General features: G+C 40.6%; 1 protein-coding gene across 4 annotated transcripts in view; it reads right to left on the bottom strand.

Moving 5' to 3' along the window:
- Window positions 1-22,385, bottom strand: part of FGD5 (FYVE, RhoGEF and PH domain containing 5) — a 97,558-nt gene that overhangs the window by 39,267 nt on the left and 35,906 nt on the right. For all 4 annotated transcript variants that reach the window (XM_042053946.1, XM_042053974.1, XM_042053965.1 and 1 more), the window contains exons 3-6: window positions 20,089-20,218; window positions 12,570-12,628; window positions 12,429-12,459; window positions 364-515 (exon numbers count right to left, since the gene is read on the bottom strand). In XM_042053946.1, the coding sequence (XP_041909880.1) occupies window positions 364-515; window positions 12,429-12,459; window positions 12,570-12,628; window positions 20,089-20,218 (372 nt within the window). The remainder of the gene's footprint in view (window positions 1-363; window positions 516-12,428; window positions 12,460-12,569; window positions 12,629-20,088; window positions 20,219-22,385) is intronic.

Raw genomic sequence — 22,385 nt, 5'->3', positions numbered from 1 at the left:
TGATATAAGTTGTTCCTGCTTCCCACAGCATGAGTCTGTGACCTTCAGGCCATGAGTGTGAAGCCACTTGGTGATGACTGAGAACTGGCAGGGGATAATGTATATGAAGCTGGCTGTTCTCCCACTGACTGACAGGGCCATTTCAGAGTCATGGGCTGTTCACTGGACACATACTTCAGTATTTGATTTCTTAGCCTGATAGCCTCTACATTTACTTCCTTCCTGTCTGTATGCAAAATCTGCCAACGTAGTTCAGGTTCTACTCTTCATTTCTGCTGGGATGGTCAAGGGAACACCAATGAGTTCACCCACCTGCTGTGGAGGGTATGTTAAGGCCATCAAACTATGCCATTCTGTACTTGCCATTTAAGGACTCTCTCTTCCAGTTCTTCTAGGATGTCTTGGTGTAATTCATAAATTTCAGGGAGTTCACTTAAACCCTGCTTGAGTTTAACTTGTTCTTGTTCATTTTCATCATCATCTCCAAGCACTTTCAAGATACCTTCATAGAAATTCTGTGAACAACAGCATTGAAATGAGGCAAACAGACTTAAAATATCTTTTCTGAAATTATTATTACTATTTCTTGACTCCTAGACTATGCTCTCTAGGAATTAAAAGGTATGCTATCAACAGCAATAGTGTTCAGTATGGCAAGGAGATCACAGAATATTTTTTCTTCCATCCATTAGTTCATACACAGTTTCAGCTGAATCCTACAATGCTATCAACCTAAAATTGAACAGTTCACCAGATTGATCCGTAAGACCCTTATGCATACAATGAATTTGGTATCTTTTTATTCACTTTGCCTTTTCACCCTGTTTTTCTGGGTGTGGTTTATCTCATTTTTACAGTGCTTCTTAACCCAAAACATAATTTTTAAAAATGAAGGATGAGATTCTCACCTCATTGGGTCCAACAGCTTGACATGAAAAACATCAACAACTACATGCCTTGTGCTAGAATTTGAACTACCTACACTTCTGAACTTAAATTTAAGCTATGAAACAAATAATTTTCCCTATGAAACCTGAGTCCTTTCTTCCTCATCTTAGAAATGGTTTTCATCATGAAGTGTTTTATAAATTATGTTGGCATAGGAGTAATTTCCTCTATATTAAAATATAGCCAGCTCTGGTACATAATAGGGCACCTATTTAAGAATGCATAGCAAAATGCTTTCCCAGGTTTGAGCTGGAAGTGAGGAATAAGACCTGCATCTGAAACTGCAGTGGTAATTTGTCTTAGATCCCCAGAAGTTAGAAAATCATCCCAACAGCAGCGAACAAATATTTTGTGTGCAAGACATTGCTTAATGTCTGCTTCATCCAGAGCTCTCAATGCTGAAATGGTTTCAGGTCAAAGCCCCATTCCTACAGAGTCCTTCTCTGATTCAGACTTGTAAAGGAGCTTTTGTCAGGGCCTGGATACGCTTTAGTGACTTTGGTCACTGTGCTGCCCTGGCCCTTTCCAGGTGCCTACCAGCCACTGCTGTTTCCCCTGTCTGCTGCTGCCACTCATGTTCCCTCTTCACAGGCAGTGGCTAGAGAAACTCAGGCATTTAAAGCTGCATGGGCTTTGGGGAGGTCTGAATCAAATTGTGGCAATGTGTGCAAGGTGATGCACAACACAGGGCAGGGAGGCTGAGGGTGTGCACAGGTATAGCTAACACTTTGCTGCTGAGCGACGTGAGGCAGGTTCCTAACCCGGGGGCTCTGGTTGCCTGTGCCAGGAGCTCAGGCACTGTAGCTAGGTGGTTCATCATCTTAGCAGTATCTGGTGTTCAAAAGCATCAGCTTTCATTCAATAAAATTCAATAAAATTTAAAGGGTCTGATTTCAGGACTCACTTCTTCCATATTACTACAAAGTACAAGTGATAGAAGAGCAGTAATGCAGTATTCAGTGTTTGCCTGAGGATGGTCCTCTAGCAGAACTGTTAAAAGGCTTAATCCTCCTCTGTATTCCCTGTAAGGAGATGAGCCTGTGTGTTCCTCCATCTTGGTCAACCTGGGCTCTTACTGTTGAATTATCTGTGCCTTCTAGTCAGGTCTACATGGTTAAAGTATCTAAATCTCAGTTTTTCTATGAAAATAAGTGAACAATTAGAAACCTAAGTGCATCACAGTTTGTGATGAGAGCAGAAACTTGGCATTTATGTACAATTCCTCAGAAACTGATTCTGTGAGTCCTTTTTCCAGTCTTTTTCTGCATCCCAGTAAGTCATGATGGGCTTGGAGATTTTATTGCGCAGGATGAAGAAAAAAGTGTGAAAGTGAAAACTAAAGTAAATACTCAAAACAGGTCAGTAGAGAGGCCACATTAACTGTGAAGCCTGAAAGCTCCTGATGACTTGTTTTGGTGCAGCAGCTGCAGACGAAGAGATTGTGAAGCTTCCTTTCTTATAAAAATATGATCTTTCTTTACCTGACCTTCCTTTCCTTTTTTTTTTTTTTTTTGCTGTGTGTGAAGGTAAGGCTAGGGCATTGCAGCATTCTCTCTTATTGCTAGGCACCCTACACATGCTGTTTTTTTCCAGTAAGTACCTCAAGTTGGGTATTGTTTTCAAATTCAGCATTAAAATAATTGAACTGAGGGTTTGCAGCTGAATATACTTAGATTCACTGACTTTGAAGCCAGGAGGGGACCATATTGATATGATATGATCTAGTGTAGTCTAGTCAGTAGTCCAGACCACAAGACTTACTGGAATATAGCATTACTAGGAAAACAACCAGCTTTGATTTAAGACAGAGTCTACCACCTGTTATGGTTAGGCTAACACTGCATCCTGAGGAAAAAAACCAAGTCCCAATAGGGACTCTTGGTGATCTCATGAAGGGTCAGGTAGTTTATAACCACATACAAAGCCCAAGCATCTAGTCACAGCAGAGCTGGTTTTAAAGCCCTAGCTGCATCCCACAAACTAAGACCATCACATCAGCAGTTGTTTTTCCACCAGGTTTGCACTGCACTCTGCTTTAACCTGATGCAGATCTAGTGAGAAGGAAACCTCTGGTGTCTGATCAATCTGGCCAGATCCATTCTGTGAATCTATTTTTTCACATGCAGCTCTGCAACAGTGAGTTATTAGTAAATCAGATGTTTTTTTCAAAAATACACTAAAAACATTCTCTGTCTGCCCACAGATTTTTATCCAGTTCATTGGATGAAAAAAATGCAGCTGCTTTCACAATTGCTGGGAAGGTTATTTTGCTGGATGAGTTAATAGAAATGGCAGCTAGATTTTTCCAGTCAGAGACCATTTCCTGGCCTCCTACTCCACTGTGTGTTCTGGCCGAATGTGCTGTGAAAGAAAGGAGGGCCTTGATAAAAAGGAACCTCTAAGGTTGCACAGTTCATTGAAAGATGCCAAACTGTTTCTGTCCAGCCCTGAACCAGGGGGGAATAGGCTGCGTGTCTTCATTTGTCATGGTCTAGTGATGAAGGAACCTATTGCTCAGAAATAAAATTCTGTTCCCTGAACTTTTAGGGAAAATCTTATGAACTTCCCTGGGCCATACTGGGATTTACCGTGGCATTTCTCATGACTCTGGCTTCTGTCTAGTTAAATTTTTTAAGTAGATAGGGTTATTAAGGAGGAGTCTAAAAAGATCTGACTTCCATAAAACTTGCTAATGTCCAGGTATGAGAAACTCATCAGAATATGCTTCACTGTGAATCTGTACTTTACATTAGATTGCCCACTTTGGATTGATTAAATCAAGGTCGCTGTATTGATTTCAGCATGGTGGGATTGGATTGGTATGACTGTGATCCTGCTGAAAATTTCTGTAAGAAGCAGGAGAGACTCCAGTCAAAGAACTTCACAATTCCTCTCTCACCAATAGGGACTGCCTCCAGGCAAAATCAGGTTTTAGTCTCCTCAGATTCATTCATGGCTTTTCTGTTGTTACTGTCAACTGCAGTGAACACACTGGCTCTCCATGAACTGGGATGAGTGGATTATCTAATGGATACTAGCCAAGAGTCAAACATACACAGTGTTGGGGGTTTTTAGCAACTATAAGAGCTAAAACATTTGTTTTCTGAAAAGCCACTAGAACTAGGTAAAAAAAGATCATGATGACAATTTTCTTTTTGATTAACTATATCCTGGATAAAACAATATCATAAAGATTTCTGAAAAAGTATAATTATGTTTCCTAATTATCTGGGTCTGATTTCCACAATATGTTCTGCCCCAGTACCATAAATAATCTCAATGTTGTGTTAATAAATTTCCAATTTTTCTGATGTGAATTAGCCTATCTAAGTTAATGTTTCAGCCAGTGTATAATCCAGAAGTTTTTCATCCAACTAAGACAATCAAGCTGTTTTCTGGATGCTTTTATTAACTCAAAGGAATCTGCAACCTTTCAAAGTCCTCAGTCATCATAATTAATCCAGACCAGGGAAAGGGAAAGAATCTAAAGGGTTTTTTCAGCTTATTGTGCCTGGACAAGTGAATAGCTGTAGTAAATTCACTACTGATGTGCTTAAGTAATCTATTATGTTACAAAGATGTCATCTTTTCCAAATTAACATCAAACAGCTCTGTATCTGTCCACTTTCCACCACAAGTGAGCAACAGGATTAACACTCCTTTCCCACAGCATCTCAGTGGATTTAATTAGTTATTAATTGTCTGTCCCCTTGATTATAATGAATTCTCAGACAAATAATTAAATTCCAGTTGTCTGGATAGCCAGCTTTCTAATGATTAATAAAAACCCTGTAGCATAACAGTAATCACTATAAACATCCATTAAAAAATAATTATGTCACTGTTGAAAATGCTGAGTGCCTGTGAAGCCATTAATCAGAAGCAAAGTCCTTTTCCAGTCTCACTAACTGTAATCAGTCATGGCACCTGAAAGTCTCCAAGTCTGTCACAAAAGCCCAATGTCTAAGTGCAGGAGGTATTAAACACTGAGTCCATATAATTCCCTGATGGATCAAAGCTTTCTTAGAACAGCTTCATGAACTGAAGTTGTTTGGTTCAAGGCTCTGGTGTGATAGCTACAAAGCTCAATCTCATCCAGGGGTGGATGAGCCTACAGATCTCACACCAGTCTTTTGCCTATACCTGCATGTGCATGGGAAAGCAACACCCAAGCTGGCTAGGTGACATAGAAGGTTAGCAACTCAGCTATAAAAATACATTTCTGAAACATAAACATTTTCATTACATTTTGGGCACCCATAAATAAGCCCTTTATATCCATCCAATGGCCATACCCTTAACATCCCTGATATAAACCCTACAAATAATGAAGTGAAACAAAGAGGATCAAACCCCACAACCACAAAGGTTGTTGGATTTGGGGTTTTTTTCTTCTCTTGTTTGTGCACATCACTAATACACACAAGTTACAGTTTTTTTCCCTCCAGGAATGCCTCTGAAGAATTCTGTTCTCTGCTGTAAATGGGGACTGTAACCTGGAGCTTGTTATAAGAGTATGAGACAAGGAGGAATGCAGGGTTTCAACAAGATCTTATGGTTTATGTGGAGCTCTGCCTAATTGTCACCTGTTTGGCTCTTGGAAGAGAATCTGACACCCTCTGTGAGGTTATGAGCCTCACAGCAGGATGCTGGGAATGCTTGCCGATGCTAAGAGGAAACAGTGATTACACGTGAGGTTTGGGGGAAAAAAAATTATGTACGTGGCTCCAGGCTACAGAAAGGTAGCCGAATTTACCTGGAATCACCAGCCTTGATACTTTTGTAGCAGGTAGTTATCTCCAGGTACTCTTTCAAAGAAGTCAGCAATGCCAGTGACCAGAGGTTTTTGGTAGAGCAATTATCAAGAAAGTTCTGTACAGGATTCAGTATCTATAGGAAATGTGATATTCTAATAGAAGCGCAAGAGGTGTAGTTAATGGGACAAGAGTTAGTTCTGGGTTTAGCTTCCAGGATTTTGTGAACAGATGTAGAAACAGTTAGTTTGTGTATCTTATCTCTCCAACAATGGGAGTGAATGGGCTTTAGAGTCCAGCTGCAAATTTCAACTGTAGCAATCCTGGATATGTGTCAACAGACATTTCGCAAGATGGATACATCCCATACATACTGTTATCCTTTCTGCAGTTCAGCCCTGCTGCTAGTTAGCCTTTATTAGCTAAATGAGTCAAATGAGAACCTTTAACCTTGCAGGACCCTAGTGAAAGGAAGGAAAGCCAGTCTCTTGTCAGCTAAACCACTGCTTCAGGCAAGTAGTTCACCCAGGAGAAAAAACTGCCTCTCTGTACATATATACATACATATATATGCTATGTTGGGTGATTCCTGTTCTTCAACTTCTACTTGAAAATAACTTGGAATGCAGTAATTCATTCTGGATTCAGAATGTCGGTTTCCTTTTTCTGTATATAACAGAATAGGCCAAATTAGATCAATTCATCAAATGGGGATGAATGAATCCCTGGGAACTGTGGACTACTGCAACCAGTCTAGTAGAGGTAGTCAGGAGGTGATAGGACTGAAGTTAATTTCTATCTTTACTGTAAAAAGCCGATGGATCTGCCACCTGCAGTGGGTTGAAAGCAACTATTAGTATTAGAAAGGTGAGTACTCTGGAGAAGAGAAAATCGGGATTTTGACTTACAGGTGTAGTTAAACAGATAGCTCTATTTGAAAGAAAACCTCTTAAAATTGTCCAAGAAATGCTTATCAGTTGCTAGATTTCCTTGGGTTTCTTATTTTTCATCTTCTAAAGCAGTAGTATAGACAATTCTAATCCAGTCATAATGGAAATCCTAGTTTTTGCATATTGACCACAATGGCAGGAGAACAGAAGGGGATACATCACCATTAATATTGGTTTTGCCAATAGTAATTTTTAGTCCTGTGGTTTGAGCAGCAGTTGCTCTGCAGGTGGGAATTGAGGTTCCTTCTCACTGGCTCGCAGCATTGTGTTCCTAGCATCAGGCCTGCATTTGAGCTAGAAACTGTGACATTCTAGTAGAAAATGGTGATTGTAGAGCAAAGCCACTCTTTTAACAGGCCAAGAGAAATATCTGAAACAAATAGTATTTCTGTGAACAAAAAGTGCACATTAGACTAGAATGACAAAATTGCTAGATTGTGGCTGAATTAGAAAAGCTCTGAATGCCTGCAGTCTAAGGAATATGGGTGATCTTGCTTCCAGATCTTGAAAACAAAGTCTCAACCTGCTCTTTATTGTATTATCTCATTGGGAGGAACAAAGCTTCTACAAAGCAGAATAGAACTGAACTGCTTCCCAGATTTTGAATTAGCTTCTTGTTGTTGGTAACAAGGTAAAGAAGTCTTAGCTCAAAAGGACCCGATGCAATGCTTTGAAGAAGTTAATCATCTGCTGTTCTTGCAGTTCCTTGCCAGAGAAAAATGATGTAAATTTATACCAGGCAGAGGTCTGACCTCTATTGCTGTCATGGCTGAATCAGCTTCTCTGCATATATCTCTAGTCTGTATTAAGAAAAAGGGAAAGGTCTGATGCGTGAATAAATTCCCCTGGGATATTTCTACAATTTTCAAAATAGATGTGTGAGTTTCCATTAGGGAACAACACTGAAAAAAAATTTAAAAGGTAGTGAATGTACAGAGCAGATTCATTAGAGGAAAACCATGGCCATTTTTCTGCCTTGGTCTTCCTGTGGGGATTCTAGCACTTCAGCTACAGAAATCTTATCTGCACACAGCATGTTTACCTTGTTCACACTACAACACCCACCTGGCATCCAGACTTTTATGCTTTTCAGCAAGGTACATACATATATTAACATACATGCATACAAAATAATTTCACATGTATATCTAGAATTGCAATTGCTTCCCTAGTCAGGCTGGTATTTTAATGGACTGATACTAATGGGAAGTGATCATATTTGACACTGTGTGAGAGGGCCAGGGAGGACAACAGGAAATCTTGTTGCAGCCCAAATTATACAAGTCTACACTAATTGCATAAAATGATGCAGAATTTTATAACCACTCTCACTTTTAGAACGAAGGTAGATTCAATAGATTCTGCATATTGCAGAATCCAAAGCTCTTTTGGACACCTAGGCATTATACCTGAGGGGAGGGTGAAGAGTTCAAAGGGAGAGAAGAGAGCTTCTATATTAAAGCCAAGTGCAGACATGAGGTGCTGTACAGTATCCTGTGAACCAAGTCTGACTCATGGTAGTCCTTGGAGATATCTACATCACAGTCAGCAGCCCCTCTCCTAATGATGAAAGTGAAAGTGGCACTCCTGAATTAAAAAGTAGCACATCTCCTACAGCAGACTGAATGACCCCTGATCTGTATGAAGCAGTGATCTCAAATTTCTCACTACTGGACTCAGCAGAAACAACGCCAGATGAACAGCAGAAAATGCTACCACAGCAGCCACGTTAGTGTCTTACCCTGCCATGCAGGGTACAATCTAGGTCAGGAACCCTGACCTCAGCACACGCTCACATGCAACCAAATACACACATTCATCCAAAACACTGCAAATGAATTTCAGAACCAGCAGACTTTACAGTATGCACTGAGAATACTGTATCAGAGTGGCTTGCTACCAGGGAATTGTCCTGATGCCAGATGTGCTGGTGTGGCTTCCTTCTCCTTTTAAGAGATATACAGATTATCTGAAAGCTATTTTGGCTCAACATTCCCACTGTGGAAGCTCCCTGGCCAATACATAGTTATTTTCCCACTGCCGATGAACACAACAATGAATAAATAAATGAGAAAAAATTCAGCCTAGTGTAAGTGAGGGCAGGCTATTCTTTTGTACCAGTGTGTCCTTAGGCTTTTATAAGAGCTTCAGAGGGCCTAACAGCAAGCTAGCTCTTCGTTTAGCCAGCACATTGCATTCACTAAAACATTTAATTAGGAAAGTAATTACTTGATTGGTCCAGCAGAACTTTGAACATCATCCAAGATATTCACAGTAGTAAAAAAGGCTCAGCAAATCATTCACTCGAAGTGTAAATAATTAGAAAGATGGAATTCTGTTTTGTCTAACATGTAGCAGTGGTTCCTAAATTGGGCAGTTATTTTTTGTTCTTGAGAATGTGCCGCCAACAAGAATTTTGAAACTAGAGTTTAATCAATGAGGTTTAATCTCAAGTTGGAGGCTTGAGCACTAAGATGATTTTGTTCTTTTTTACTTCCTAAGATTTATTTTTCAGTCATAAGCATTGGGATGTCCAGTGCATGGTCGAATTCCAAACTGCTCTGAAGGCTGGAGAACCAGCACACATCTGTTCTTATCATATTCATATCCATATCTCCAAATGCTTAGGAAGCATAAATCTGGGTCTCTTTGTTTCTAAGAGTTGTGGTCCATTGTTACGAGGAAAATGCAAACCAGGAAACAGGATCAACTTTCTTTTTAGAAGGAGGTGTTGTGGCTGATGTCTTTTCAGTGCAGAGTTGTACTTAATTCAATAAATGTCTTGGAGGAAAGTAATAACTACTTCAAAGGGGTTTATACACACACAAAGAAGATGATTTTATGTACAAAAGCCAAAGGTCCACTATCAAAAAGGAAAGGCAAAATAAACATGACCATGATACACTATCAAGCAAATGCTTGATCCCATACAGTCAGGGATCCTGAAGCAGTCTGAGTCACACTTAAGTTTGATTCGTGTATATTTTGTAAAGCCATTTGAAACAGACTGGCTGAAAGGAAGCAAATAAACCATCTTGGTGATGTGGGAAATTTTAGGCTGAGAAAACCACCTGCAGCATTTTGTTCAGGAACAAGCACTAAGAAAAGGATGTCAAGTGCAGCCTGCATTGCTGGGAAAGAAAAATAGGAGACAGAATGACAAAGCTTGAAGATTAAATGATCCTGAAGGAAATTCAAAGACTAATCAACTTCAGAAAAACTGTGAGTAGCAAGAGATCATGGACTGGGACTAAAAGGCCCTGCCAGTTCCATCTGCTCAGACCAGAATGAGTTCTTAACTCACTGCTCCAGAGAATTGCATTACCTTTGAGTAGGGCAAGTAACAGCTAACCTTTTAGGTTATTATCCGTACTACCTCACCAACTGATACCAAGTTTGTGAGCTAACACAATGTTTCCAGTCTTTCAGTTCAATAGCAGAGTGGGTGTGTGGAAATGTCATCATTTTGGCAATCAATCAGTTTATTAAAGTCTCCACTGAAAGGCCAAACAGATTCTGTTATGCTGAATGAACAGCAGCACGAGCCAAGCCTGGAAATGAGATGGGAAATTGCTCTTGCTGCATGCCTAAGAAAAGCCTTTTTTTCCTTTCTGAAAGCAGCTAGGGTGTGGTTTAGTTCTTTGCCTTTCTTACCAATATGTGGGTTTACATGAGAAGATGAAACTTGAGACTTGATGATAAGCATTTAGAAACTGTTTTCTTGAGAAAGTTGGTGATGGGAAACAGAGAGAAACGTATGCCTGTGTTGAGGAATGCTGTCAAGGAAGCCTTTGGGCCTAACTGGCCATGAGTGGTGTGTTGTACCTTGAGAGCAATTTGGTGGCTGTGGTCACTCGTGGTTGTTTCTGAAATCTGCCAGTGAAACTTGTGTCAACAGCAAGTGCACAGCAAAGCGTGATTTTTTGCTGATGTGAGTATTCCTAAAACTACTCAAATATGGAAAAAGGAGCAGTTAGATTATTGTAACTTTTAGTGTTATGTATTGAAAATACTGCCTTGGTTAGGCAATATTACCCCTACATTCTAAGGGACTTACATGTTGTAAAATTGGTAATGGTTTCTCTGGTTATTCTGAACAATGCACTGGACAACAGGTGAATATAAAGATCCAACAGCAGTTGGGGTGGGAAAAGTGACACTGTTGTGGCTGTGGCTTTCTAGATTGAACATGACTGCAACAGAGAAACCTGCAGATTATTTCTGAATGCCACTGCAGAAGGTAGGTATCATACAGATGTCAGCCTATAGAAGTAGAGATGGGGTATGCCAGGGCAAAAGGCAATCAATGAAACACAGAAACATACCCTCTGAGCCTGTTCCCATAAAGATTTTTGACCTCTTCTAAACCAAGGAGTGACTGAACTAGAGACAAGTGTGAAAACAGGCTGCCTGTTTCTCTTTTCTCCTTCATTCTCTAACCCAGGTTCCATTCATACATCCTCACCAGTGAGAAAACCAACTCATACAAATAACTAAATATTATTTGAGAAACTTGCTTGTTGGCTATGCTGAAGAAAAGCCTCCTGTACCCCCTAAAGGAGTGTATGGGTCAAGAAGCATAAGAACTTTTCCACTGTATAAGGAAATCATTAATCAAAATTGTGATTTTGCCCTTCTTAAACTTCATGCATCTGATAGCTCCTCCCAATTCTAAAATTGAGGAGATTTTATTAAACTTTCTAACCCAGGACAATGGGAATTGGGACAGGGAAAGTCACAGTGCATGATTACAGTTATTCTGACATTTCACAACCTGTAAGTGGCTTAACTTGCATGCCAGTGCATTCATTCAACGGTTTACTTCAGGCCCATTTCTTACTTTCATTTGACATCTTAACTTCTCTTTTTTTTTCTCTTTCTCTTTTCCTTAATTACTTTCATAATTAGGGAAATAATGAGAACGTGCAAAATATTCGTAAGATCCCTTTACTGCAGTGGGATGGGCAGGCAGGGAAACAAATTTCACTACATGGGGTTTTACCAGAGGAAGCAGAAAAGGGAAGGGACGGGGCAAGTCCTGAAGCATTTCTTTCCTAACCCAGTAACAGCATAGGCAAGGCAGCCGTTTTTCCTGCGGTCTGCCGAGGGTGCCGTCTTGGGAGAGGGGTTACTCTGCCCTTTTGAGTTTATCTTTGTTCCCGGGGAGTCCCTGAGATTTCAGCAACTTTGTAACTAGTGAGTATTACTGTTATTTTTTGCCTGTTGATGTTTCATTTTTTTATAGACTGTTTTTTTTTCCCTCACATCTACTCTTGTTCCTTTCTCCTTATTGGTGGAAAGGGATTTGTTAAAACTAACGTGGAGGTAACTAATTTTAGAGTGTCCGCCTCTTAAATTGTCTTAAACCAAGACACTGTGACACAGCGTGGATCTCCAGAGCACAGTGGCTATTGCCAATATTGCATTATCAGAAAACAAGAAGCTTAAATGGAAGCAGAGTGAGTCCATTGAAACCAAATCCCCATGCTTCATAGCTCTGTTCCCATCTGTCTCACTCTGAAGAGAGAGAATTCACCCGTTTATCACCATCTCCTTTTCTGCACTAGGCTTGGTCTGCATCTTACACCAGTCTCAGCCCCAACAAGCACTGTTGGCCAACGCTTTTCCCTCTAGATGAGAAATGATAGATTTGATTGGTTCACAGTAAGCCATTCCTCCTCAAATTCACTTAAATCCCTTCAGTGCTTTTATGTCTTTTAAATTGCAGCTAAATAAAAGGGTATTTAGGTTTCAGTGATTAAAATTATTTACTTACCATACATAACAACTGGAGCATTTCCACATATCTGCGGAGAGAGACAAACTTTAATTAATTGCCATCAAATGAATACTGAAGGGTGGACTGCGCAGCTTCAATTTTAGAAGAGCAACAGGTAGGTTATAAAAACAAACTCACATTTTTTCTGAAGACATCAGCTCCTGGGCAATGAGGTAAACTCTGGACTGGCCTTCTTTCTGTCAACAGAAGAAGCCAGAGGCAATTAAGAGATGTCTCATTCCACAAAGTAAAGCACTGTTAGAGAGCACTTTGAACCGACATATTTCTATAGTAAATATAGTGACCAGACTTTTATTCTTTGTTGTTCAGTTTCTGGCATCCTGGACTTTCCATGACAGACTGTTTCCCCAATTCAAATACTAGTAATACAGTACAATATAATAGCTGCTAATACAGATGGCAAATTTGAAAAATGTCTTGTTATTGAAGGAGGAGTGAAATTTTTTCTGGATTTTTACAGGTCCAAAATTTGTCTAAGAAGCAGAAAGTGCTTAGCTTTGAACAGGCTAGCTTCACAGCTGTTGAGGATATACTATGTGGAGAATGGAGTTTTTTATCAAAATGGGTCATATTCCAGACTGTTCTGACTGCTGTCAGTGAGACCTGTGGAAGCAAATGGGGCAAAGGGCTTTATTGTGCACTAAACAAAGTGTCTAAATTTAATGACCTAAATATCTCCAGAATTAGTTCAGTACTTCAGCAGACAACATTGTTTCAAATCTCAGAGGCATCTACTTAACTGGCAGGCATCTTGGAAGACACAGATAACTGTGAAAGAAGCAAACTGCAGGCTCTGAGGTGCAAGTGGCTGACAGGGTATTTTGCTCCTACTTTGTGACTCGTCCTTACAGTAAGAGATGACCAAAGCATAGAAATATGTACTGAAAGGAATGTACTGGGAAAAGTTTGACTTTTTCAGCAGTGATGAAGTAGGGAGCTAAAATAGTGGTCTAGTAGTTGAAAAGAAAAGCAGTCCTCAGTGACCTAAAATGGACTCTGGGGAAATGAGCACAGTATCAAGTCTTTGTGACATTGCTTGCCAGGCCAAGTATGCTAGTAAGAAGACTCAGTGAAGCACAAAGTCAAGGGTCCCTACATGGCTGCCATGGCCTCCATCTGCTAAGCAAAGGCTTGGAGCAAGGCCCAGAGGGCAGCTTCTGAAGAGGGAACTGGGAGAGAGCTATACTACAGGACTAGGCAGGTGAATGGCTGCAGGGAGTAAAGATTTCTAAAATGCTGGCAGCTTTGCAGTGTTATAATCATCACTTGAACTTTGTTTCAGAAAGTGAATAGCTGAGGGACCTGCACCCACTCTACTCCCTGTTCCCAGAAGTCTGTCTACACACACTGTTGTCTATCTCAGAGTTCATTTCCTGGTTAAACAAATAGCAGTTAAATAACACAAGACAGACAATGGCTAGAGACACTCTCAGACTTGCTCTAGACAGGCCATGGGACACTGAGGTCCCTGAATTTTGGCTAAGACATATTAATCATAAAGATTGATGGCACTTTGGCGACAGTGCCAGTCCCTCCCTTCTGACCATAGTGCCAGCTCTCAGTTGTGCTGACCCAGCTGTTTGCATGACCTTGATCAGAACCAGACTGGTCTCCTGATCCAGCTTAAAAAAATTGTGGGGCTGGGGGCAAAGTTGCCCCCAGCAACTAGCATGGGTCTAGAATGGAGTTGTTTGGCCTAAGAGCAGCACAAGTAGATCACAGAACAATTTCCTAAACCAGAAGCATTAGTATTGTGCAAGTCGCTTCTCTGGAGTACTCTTTTGGAGTAAGTACCCTCTGGATTTCAAAGCAGGGCAACTAGTGAAGACATGGGAGCAGAAGCTCCATCACTGTGTGTGCCACTAACTTGCCATGCTAACGTGGACAAACTGCATCTCCTCATGCATTTTACTCTGTGTGTCATATTTCAGAGATAGCTCAGAGTAGGTGTATTGTAGCTTGATGGTACCCAGACAAGAGTGCTACTGTCACAATCAGAGGCTTATAGCAGTTTTATAAGCTTCAGTCTCTGAGTGACTTCATAATGCCCATTTTGTAATTATTATGCACTATGTAGCAGTTCCCAGTAGTGCCAATGGTAAACGGAAGCATTACAAGAACAAATCACCTTTTCAGGTTAGCTCTGTGAATCAGTGAGAGAGAAGGAAAAGCAGTCCACATCTGTCTTCCAGATCCCATCCTTGAAGAGCTAGATTGCAGCTGTCCTGGAGGATCTGTGTAATTATATAAATCAAGAGCTGTCCCTTGAAAGGCATCTGAATTAGGTGCTTCCTCAAGGCACACAAATCTGTAATTCCCAACTCCAGCATATTTCAGTTTTGTGTCTGTGCACGAGTGCATATTTTAGTATGTTAAAGGTTTGCAAAACAGAATGATTACTGGAATCTGGGCACCAAGCCCACCCAGTGGAAATGTGTAAGGAGCAGCAAAGGCATTCTTATGTACTGCTGCTGTTGAGTCAGTAGCTGCCCTGCTTGTGAGACCTTTGAGACTCTGCTTAGTGTTCCCTGTTTGTGTGCAGTGCAGCTCTTCTCCATCTGCCATATGGGGTGGCCGGCCCCCTTTTTGTCCACTGTCTTTTATTATGATACTTGGGAGAAGGGTGGAGCATCTTACCTCCAGTGCTGCCTTTTCATAGGAACAGCATTAGGGATTATGTCTGTAGGAAGTTCCCCTTCATTCTTCCAGCACACCACCAGTCTGGCTAGAATTAGATATGTTAAATCAGAAGTCCCAAGTGACTAACCCGAATGCTTTGGGTTTTCACTGGCATAAAATTCAGACACATCTGATCTGAATTCCCTCTCTATTATACCATTTTTCTCTGGCTACATGCTATTCACCTTGCTATAGACTTTCACATTTTGCAACCAGGGTAAGATCACATCTCTCATATGCTGTCTTCATACAGTTCCTTGTAACATATTACTGGTTTTAGACTAAACTCAATGGTATTTGCATACAGATTGGTTTACTTTTAGATTTCCCATACCGTTAACTGGCAAACAGATACGTGTTCTGGATGGAAGAAACGTCTTTATGTTCCAGCTATGGCTTTGTTACTTGTTCTAGGATTTTTATTAAATTTATTTCCTGACTACTTTAAAGACTATAATTCTCAGAGGTATTCACACGGATTAATCACATTCTTTTATTCTTATTATTCTTCTGAGATTCCCTTCAGCTCTAACTCCTTCCTGTGTTTACAGACCAGTTTAAGAGAACATTCTTAATTGTTCCTTTGCCTGGTGGCTTAATGTAGTTTGCTATATATCTTTAATACCATAACAGAGTTCTTAAAATAGCTGATGTTGCTTCAGTATTTCTAGCACCCATTTGTCCAACTACTGCTTTTTCCTTCCAAAGGCACCCTGTAAAGGGAGACAGCCTCTTATTGCCGTGGGGCAAATCGTGCAAATGATTGCAGTCTAAATGCCTTCCATTGACTACTGGGGTTATTTTTAAGCCTGTTGCTTTGTTTGATCAGCATATATCATACATCTTTAGCATTTGTGTGACACTGTCTGAATCAAGCAGCATGATGGAAATAGCTCCTGAAGCCCAGTCCACGGCATGATGCTTTATAGTGTCATTACAGGACCATATGTATGGGTCTCTGCAAGATGCTAGTAAAATGAATTCTTAAATTGGTAGGTGGGTTCCTGCCCCTTACCCATCCCCACTGATTCCCAACCTGTGCTTCATCTCTGTGTATTTCCTCAGAAACTGCTCAGACCACCCTGAAGCCTCTGCTGTCATTTGTCCCACATGTGTTTGCCCTTTCCCAACCCTAACCTACTTCCCCAGGTAGAGCTGTTAATGCAGTGGTAGTAGTAATGTAGTAGGAAGGCAGATGCATTCCCCATACTATCATCTCTGTGAATTCCTTTAAAGACTTGATTGTCCTACAGTGAACCTAAAGACAAGAACCTAGGTTTCTGCCTTGCCTGCAAGTTTGACCACTATTCTGCAAAAGATGGGTTTTTTCTCTTCTCTGGATGTATCATAAAATCACTCCTCCTTGCTGGGTCCTTATCTTCAGTAAGACAAGGGTTAGAATTGTCTCAGGGATTCTGTCAGTTTTATAATAACTGGGGGTTTTATGAGGCTGGTGACAAAGGTTTATCAACTGCACAGGAGACTGAGTCCTAAAAAAGTACCTACAAGAAAGGAACTGTCTGAAGACTTTTGCTTGAAGATTCTGACAGTAAAGCGAGAGGCTCGAGCTACGGCGGGGTAGCTGATTATCCAGCATATGCAGCATCTTCCTCAAACTACCAAGGCAATTCATAAACTCAGATCATAACTAGAAATAGATGAAACCTACCAGTATGTATTGATTTTAGTCCATTTCAAAGCATGGAGCTGTGCTTCTCCAAAGTACACTTTCAAGATTATATTGTCTCTATTTCTGATATTTTTTAAGCTGGAAATTCTGAGACTGCTAGAAAAACTAAGTTCTGACAAAGGGAACTCTGTGTAAAGTCGGTGCCTAGTCAAATCCAAACTATTAAGCTCATTTACTCTATAATTCCTGTAACAGAGATGAAAGCCCCTCTGTTTGCTCCTTCAAAGAAAGCTGATAATGTAAAAAGATACCTCAAGAGGTATTATTGGCTATATTTCAGATTGTTTACAGTGCAGGGGTTCCAGCAGCCCCTGAAAATTTCTCCACGTGTGTGAATCTGGTCCCTAGGAGAGCAGGAATTCAAAGGAGACAAGCTGTTGAAACAATACCAGGAATGTGTGTACAAAGCTAACTTTTGATATTATATTTACTTGTAAAAATGAGCCTTAAAAAGAAACATCAGAGGAAAAAATGTGCTTCAAACTGGAAGTTTTGTGAATCACCAGCAAACAAGCTGGGAGAAAGCAGGTGAGCAAAACCAAAAGATGCTGCTTGCATTTTGGTACAGGAATTCATTCACGTCAATGAAAGACAGCAGGTAGAATCCATCTCAGTGCAAAATGAAATTCATATATCTGGGCACAGGGAGGAAGTTTTATCATTTAGGCTGTTTCATGCCTTTATTTAAACCAAGTTTCCCTGAGTAGGAGAGAAAAGGAAATCAAACCAACAAACCCCAGAAGGTTTTTTTGGTTTGGTTTGGTATTTTTTTTGTTTGTTTTTAGTGTATGCATGCGTGTCTTTTGGAAATCTAAATTCGGGTCTTAGCCAGCCCTAAATGGCTGTTTTGACAAGATTAGCTCATTTTGAAATCCATGGCACTATTTTTGCATTCAGACCAATATGTGTCTCCCAATTCTCTCCAAGTGACAGTGCATCTGAACTGTTTCATGTTGTGTAGCTGCTCCATATTGTCCTGAAGATTTTTCTCCAAGGGATGTATCACTTCATGGGGGAGCTGGGCAAGTTCTATACACTTTGTCATTATAGAGGCAGGTTTTTGTTAGGGTAGGCAGTGTTCCCTTGTCTCATGGAAGATTGGTGTGAGAAGATAATAAACAAAGACAGGAGCAGTAGAGTAGGAAAAACATTCCTCTGTAAGGATACCAGTGCGTTCTGAGACAAGATCACTCACTGGTTCATTAGTCAGCTTGGAAAGATGGCCTGTTGTCAAATGAAGCTGTTTTAAGGCAGCTCCCCAAGAGCTTGAGGAAGTCTGGCACTGGGTACTGTGACCCTTGCTGACTGTTTGCTTGAGAAGCAAAGGCCAACTAAGCAACCAGACCTGTTCTGATGTTCTCTGTCAGCCATGTGCAAGCATTTAGTTTGTGTTCTCCTCAAGAGTGGGAGGAATACCTCCAGTTAGACTCTGAAGCACATGGGTGTTCTCTCTAAATGCTGCCTTCTTTGCCAGCTATCCAGTGTGGTTACACCAGCACAGCAAAACACTTAAAATGAATGACATGTGATAAGGGAGACATTTAGAAAAGCATCATTTCCTAGTGTCTTGAGTAAAACCCTACAAAAATGGCATAAAATTGGTTTTAGCAGTCTTGAATTTGCTTCCAAGTGCACAATGATTGCATGTATTTCCCTCATGAACTCAAGTCATAATTGTGCTGTCACTTCGCAACTAGCATCACAACTAAGAGATGCTGAGAAACCTAACTGTCTTAGATAAGACACTAGGGTATGCTCTAGAAATGCTAGTGGTTTGTCAGCTAACTAGTAGGAAATTAACTGAAAGGCAAAAATGTTTTTCACTTAACAGGGAATATCAGAAATTTAAAGGCTTTTTCCTTTCCAAAACAACGTGCAAACAACAAACGACCAAACAAAAGGTCACAAATCTCAGAGAAAAGAGTATAAAGGTTAGTTGTGACTGTTTCACTTGTTTCATGTCATCCGGGAGAACAAACCACAGTCTTTTCCACTGGTACCAGAGGTAGCTCAACACCCTGCAGGGCAGAGGTAAATGTGATACAGCATGAAGAGAAATCAAAGGAACCTGTTCCTGCTCTGAGATTAGAGCAACAGGAATTTCATTTGCCTTTCAATGTCATTCTGCATTGTTTCTTTTTGTGTTTCTCAAGAACTGGTGTCCTGGTAAGGGGGAAACTCTGCTCCCCTCTCTATAATTGCCCCTAAACAAAGCTTCACATTCTGGAAATGCCTGAAGAGATCTGTCTTCCTAGAATCAATCTACTTATGCTCCTCCTTGACAGAGCTGACTCTTACTTAGCCATTACCTGCGAGAGTCATCTGCACAGACTTTTTCAGGCTCTGACACATGCTCATGACCAAACAAAAGCCATCTACAATCAGGAAGCCATATAGCTGACACTGAGAGACCAGGTCGAAAGGAAAGGGCAGAGAGACGTGTAGGAAATCATGATTTGCTATTTTCATAGGCAGCCTTAATTCCTGGGGCTCAAATCGGAAAACTTTAGAAGAACATACCCATTTGTTGCATGCATACCTAATGAGCTATGCTCTGGATGCTTGCACAATCTCACCCAGGAGTAGATTGTTAGGCTCATATTACGTTTTAAGAACAGAGACACACACACATGTATGTGCACACATGCACGCACACACACCCTCCCGTGGAAAACAAAGGTAAATTTGTCTCTAAACCTGCTCGATACCATTTATCATCTGCACTTAGCTTACAGGAAGTAAGCACTGTATGGTGCCAAGCTATGGTTCCATTTCCATGGTCTTCTCCGTAATTTGTTTAAGAGCTGTTTTATTAATCAGAAATCAGTACAATAAATACTAACACAAGTGCATTTTCCCTTGATGGGAGAATTTTGAGATGGGAGAGACCTATTAGACAGTTTACTCCAGCCAATGTAGAACTGGTTCCAATAATGCCTTTGTCTTTTTTTATTCAACGTAATTTTAAATTCTCAAGATTGCAACTAAATGCTTTGGAGTGAGACATTTTTCCTGACATTCAAGTCAGGCCTTTCTTGCTGTTTATGTTGCCTCCACTGTCTATCTTCAGACTACATTCTTTGCGTTTGCCACGTGCTGTAGAGGCAAATTGTTCCTAGCGCAGTGGGGGAGTAAAGGACTGATGGCTCTGCCATTTCTAAATGAGCACCAGACAAAGAGCAGAGAAGAGCTGAGAATCCAGGTTCTTCTGCAAATTGCTTTTCCGTCTCCAGATTTCATGCATTAACCATTTTTAGGTTTTTTTACCTTGTTGGTGAGACTGGGATCACCAAGGCTGCTCTCATCATCTTCTGAACTCTTTTGTTCCTCATCTGATGTGACAACTTCCATTGGTGTTACAGAGACTGGGCACACCTTGTAGGGCTCAGTGTAGGCACTGCAGAAAAACAGAACAGACTAGCTCAATGGTGTTATTCCAAGACTCGCTGTTGCTCAGACATACAGAATCCCTGCAGAACTGCAAGGCTTGGAAAGCAAGATTTATCAAGCAGGGTTTTTTTTTGGCTGCTAGGTTCAAAGGCAACCGTTTAGGCAAGCAGAAGACTCTGAAAGGAGCAATGGGAAGTTAACTGAACTCGTTCAAGCTTCCCCAAAAGATCAATGCTCTGGCCCAGTTTGGAGTAAAAACTTCATGCTTATCTGCAACCAAAACTGCTTTGTTTATCCCTAGTCAACCCCTCAAAATGGATGCAGTAAAATAATGCTAACATTTTAAAATGGAAGTTAGATATTGTGACAATGGGTTTTCTGTGAAAACATCAAAAGGATGAGAAAAGTATAATGGTAATACCAATGGCATCAGTTAAAGTACAAGATATACAAGATACTCAGATTCCAGAATCCTTGAGCTGTTTCAAGGGAATATGGATCCAGCTCCAGAAACCCAGAGAAAGCTGTGCAGTAAGAGTACTGGACCTGGTGTGCAACACAGGCCAGTGCAATACAGGCCTGTGGTTTCACAGCATTTTATTAAAAAAAAAACCCCTTCAATTAAAATTGCCAGTGTTCTCAAAACCTCCACAAAGCATGACTAAAGCTGATCTGTATATGCTTAGCTCCAAATTCCAGTTGCTGGATCTTGTTGAACCTGGTGGCAGTCTTCCAGATTTTGTTACTGTGTACTCACAAGCTGTATTCAAGTTGTCCCTTCATTCTGACTTCTATATGAAATAGGTGAAGATTTTGGTGTCATGCCGCCTATGATTTAATAATTCTAAAATCTCTGAACTTCATCCAATTATCCATTAGCATTATTCAATTTACCAACCATTTTAGCATCAGCTTTTGCTACTATCCATTTTTGATACTGCTCTTGGTACTGCAACACAAAACTCATTATTCCAGCACAGGCAAAAGATGTATACCAAGCCGTGTGTATCAACTGTAACACCCATCTATTCCTACCTGACTTTACTGAGTTTTCACATTAAAGGATCATATTTGGTTTTTTGACTACAGTGTCATTCTGGGAGTTTATATACAGCTTATTCACCACAGTGGCCCCAAGCCTTTTACATTTCCAGGGTAAGGTTCCAGTGTTCAGCCAACAGGGCAAGTCTTTTGTCTTGAGAAACAAAATCTGACATCTTCATGTTTTCCGGTAGACATGTTGGCCAGACAGGTCAGTCTGTAATGTGGGCCTGGATTACTCAGTTTATATTATTTTTATACTTCTCATTTCCTCTGACACATTAACTTCCTTTCACAGCTCTGCTTCATCTCTTTATTTTTCTTTAATCTTCCACTTGGAGATCCCAGATGTGAACAAACTCAAGGCTTCAAAGCCAATACTAGAGTGACAGAAGGCTGGGCAAAGATGGGCTAATGTAAGTAAGAGGACAGTGATGAGACTCCCAAGGTCACTGACCAGATTCTTATTTCCTTTCAGAAAGGGAACTCCCTACATATCTGCGTTTATTTCTAAGCTGCAAGCAGGTGTCTCCCATGCAAGTGTGCCTGTCAGCCTTTCTGTTATGCCTCCAGCTTTTCCCTCATGCGCAGAGTCCAGGAGTTCTCACGGGCCACCCAGTGCATTTGCCATGGCTGGGCAAAGGCTCAAGCAGTAACACTGTTCCTCATCATTGTCTACTCTGGCTTATTAGTACTATCTGCAGTTTTTCAGTGTGGGTGGCATCACCACACTCTTGAAAACCTGTCCAGCTTCAACAGCAAAGGGACCTCAGCACAAGAGCAAGGCAAATACAGGAACAGCTCAGGAGACTGATTAATAATTTAGCCAGTCTCAGTCCTTACTCACACAGTCCTTCTGCACTTTGTAGTTGTTTGTCCCAGAAGACATGAAATTAAGGTATTCCTTCCTTTTCTCTCTCTCTCTGATAAATGACTGCATTATGTTAATAAAAGAACACATAATTTGGGAAGAATAACTCAGTATATTAGTCTTGTAATCATTATGAATGGCATTATTAAAGGTTCATACAGTAGCAGACTTGCAATATTGCTGAACTATTTCATGGGCTTTGTTTGCAGTAGACCTGTATCCCAGTGGCACCAGCTTGAGTTTAAAGAGAAGTCTCAAAATG

Source organism: Corvus kubaryi, unplaced genomic scaffold, assembly GCF_017639235.1.
Source record: "Corvus kubaryi isolate FWS band 111438036 unplaced genomic scaffold, C.kubaryi_AGA036_p1.0 136, whole genome shotgun sequence".
Taxonomy (NCBI): Eukaryota; Metazoa; Chordata; class Aves; order Passeriformes; family Corvidae; genus Corvus; species Corvus kubaryi.
This window is presented reverse-complemented; position numbering and strand designations above follow the sequence as displayed.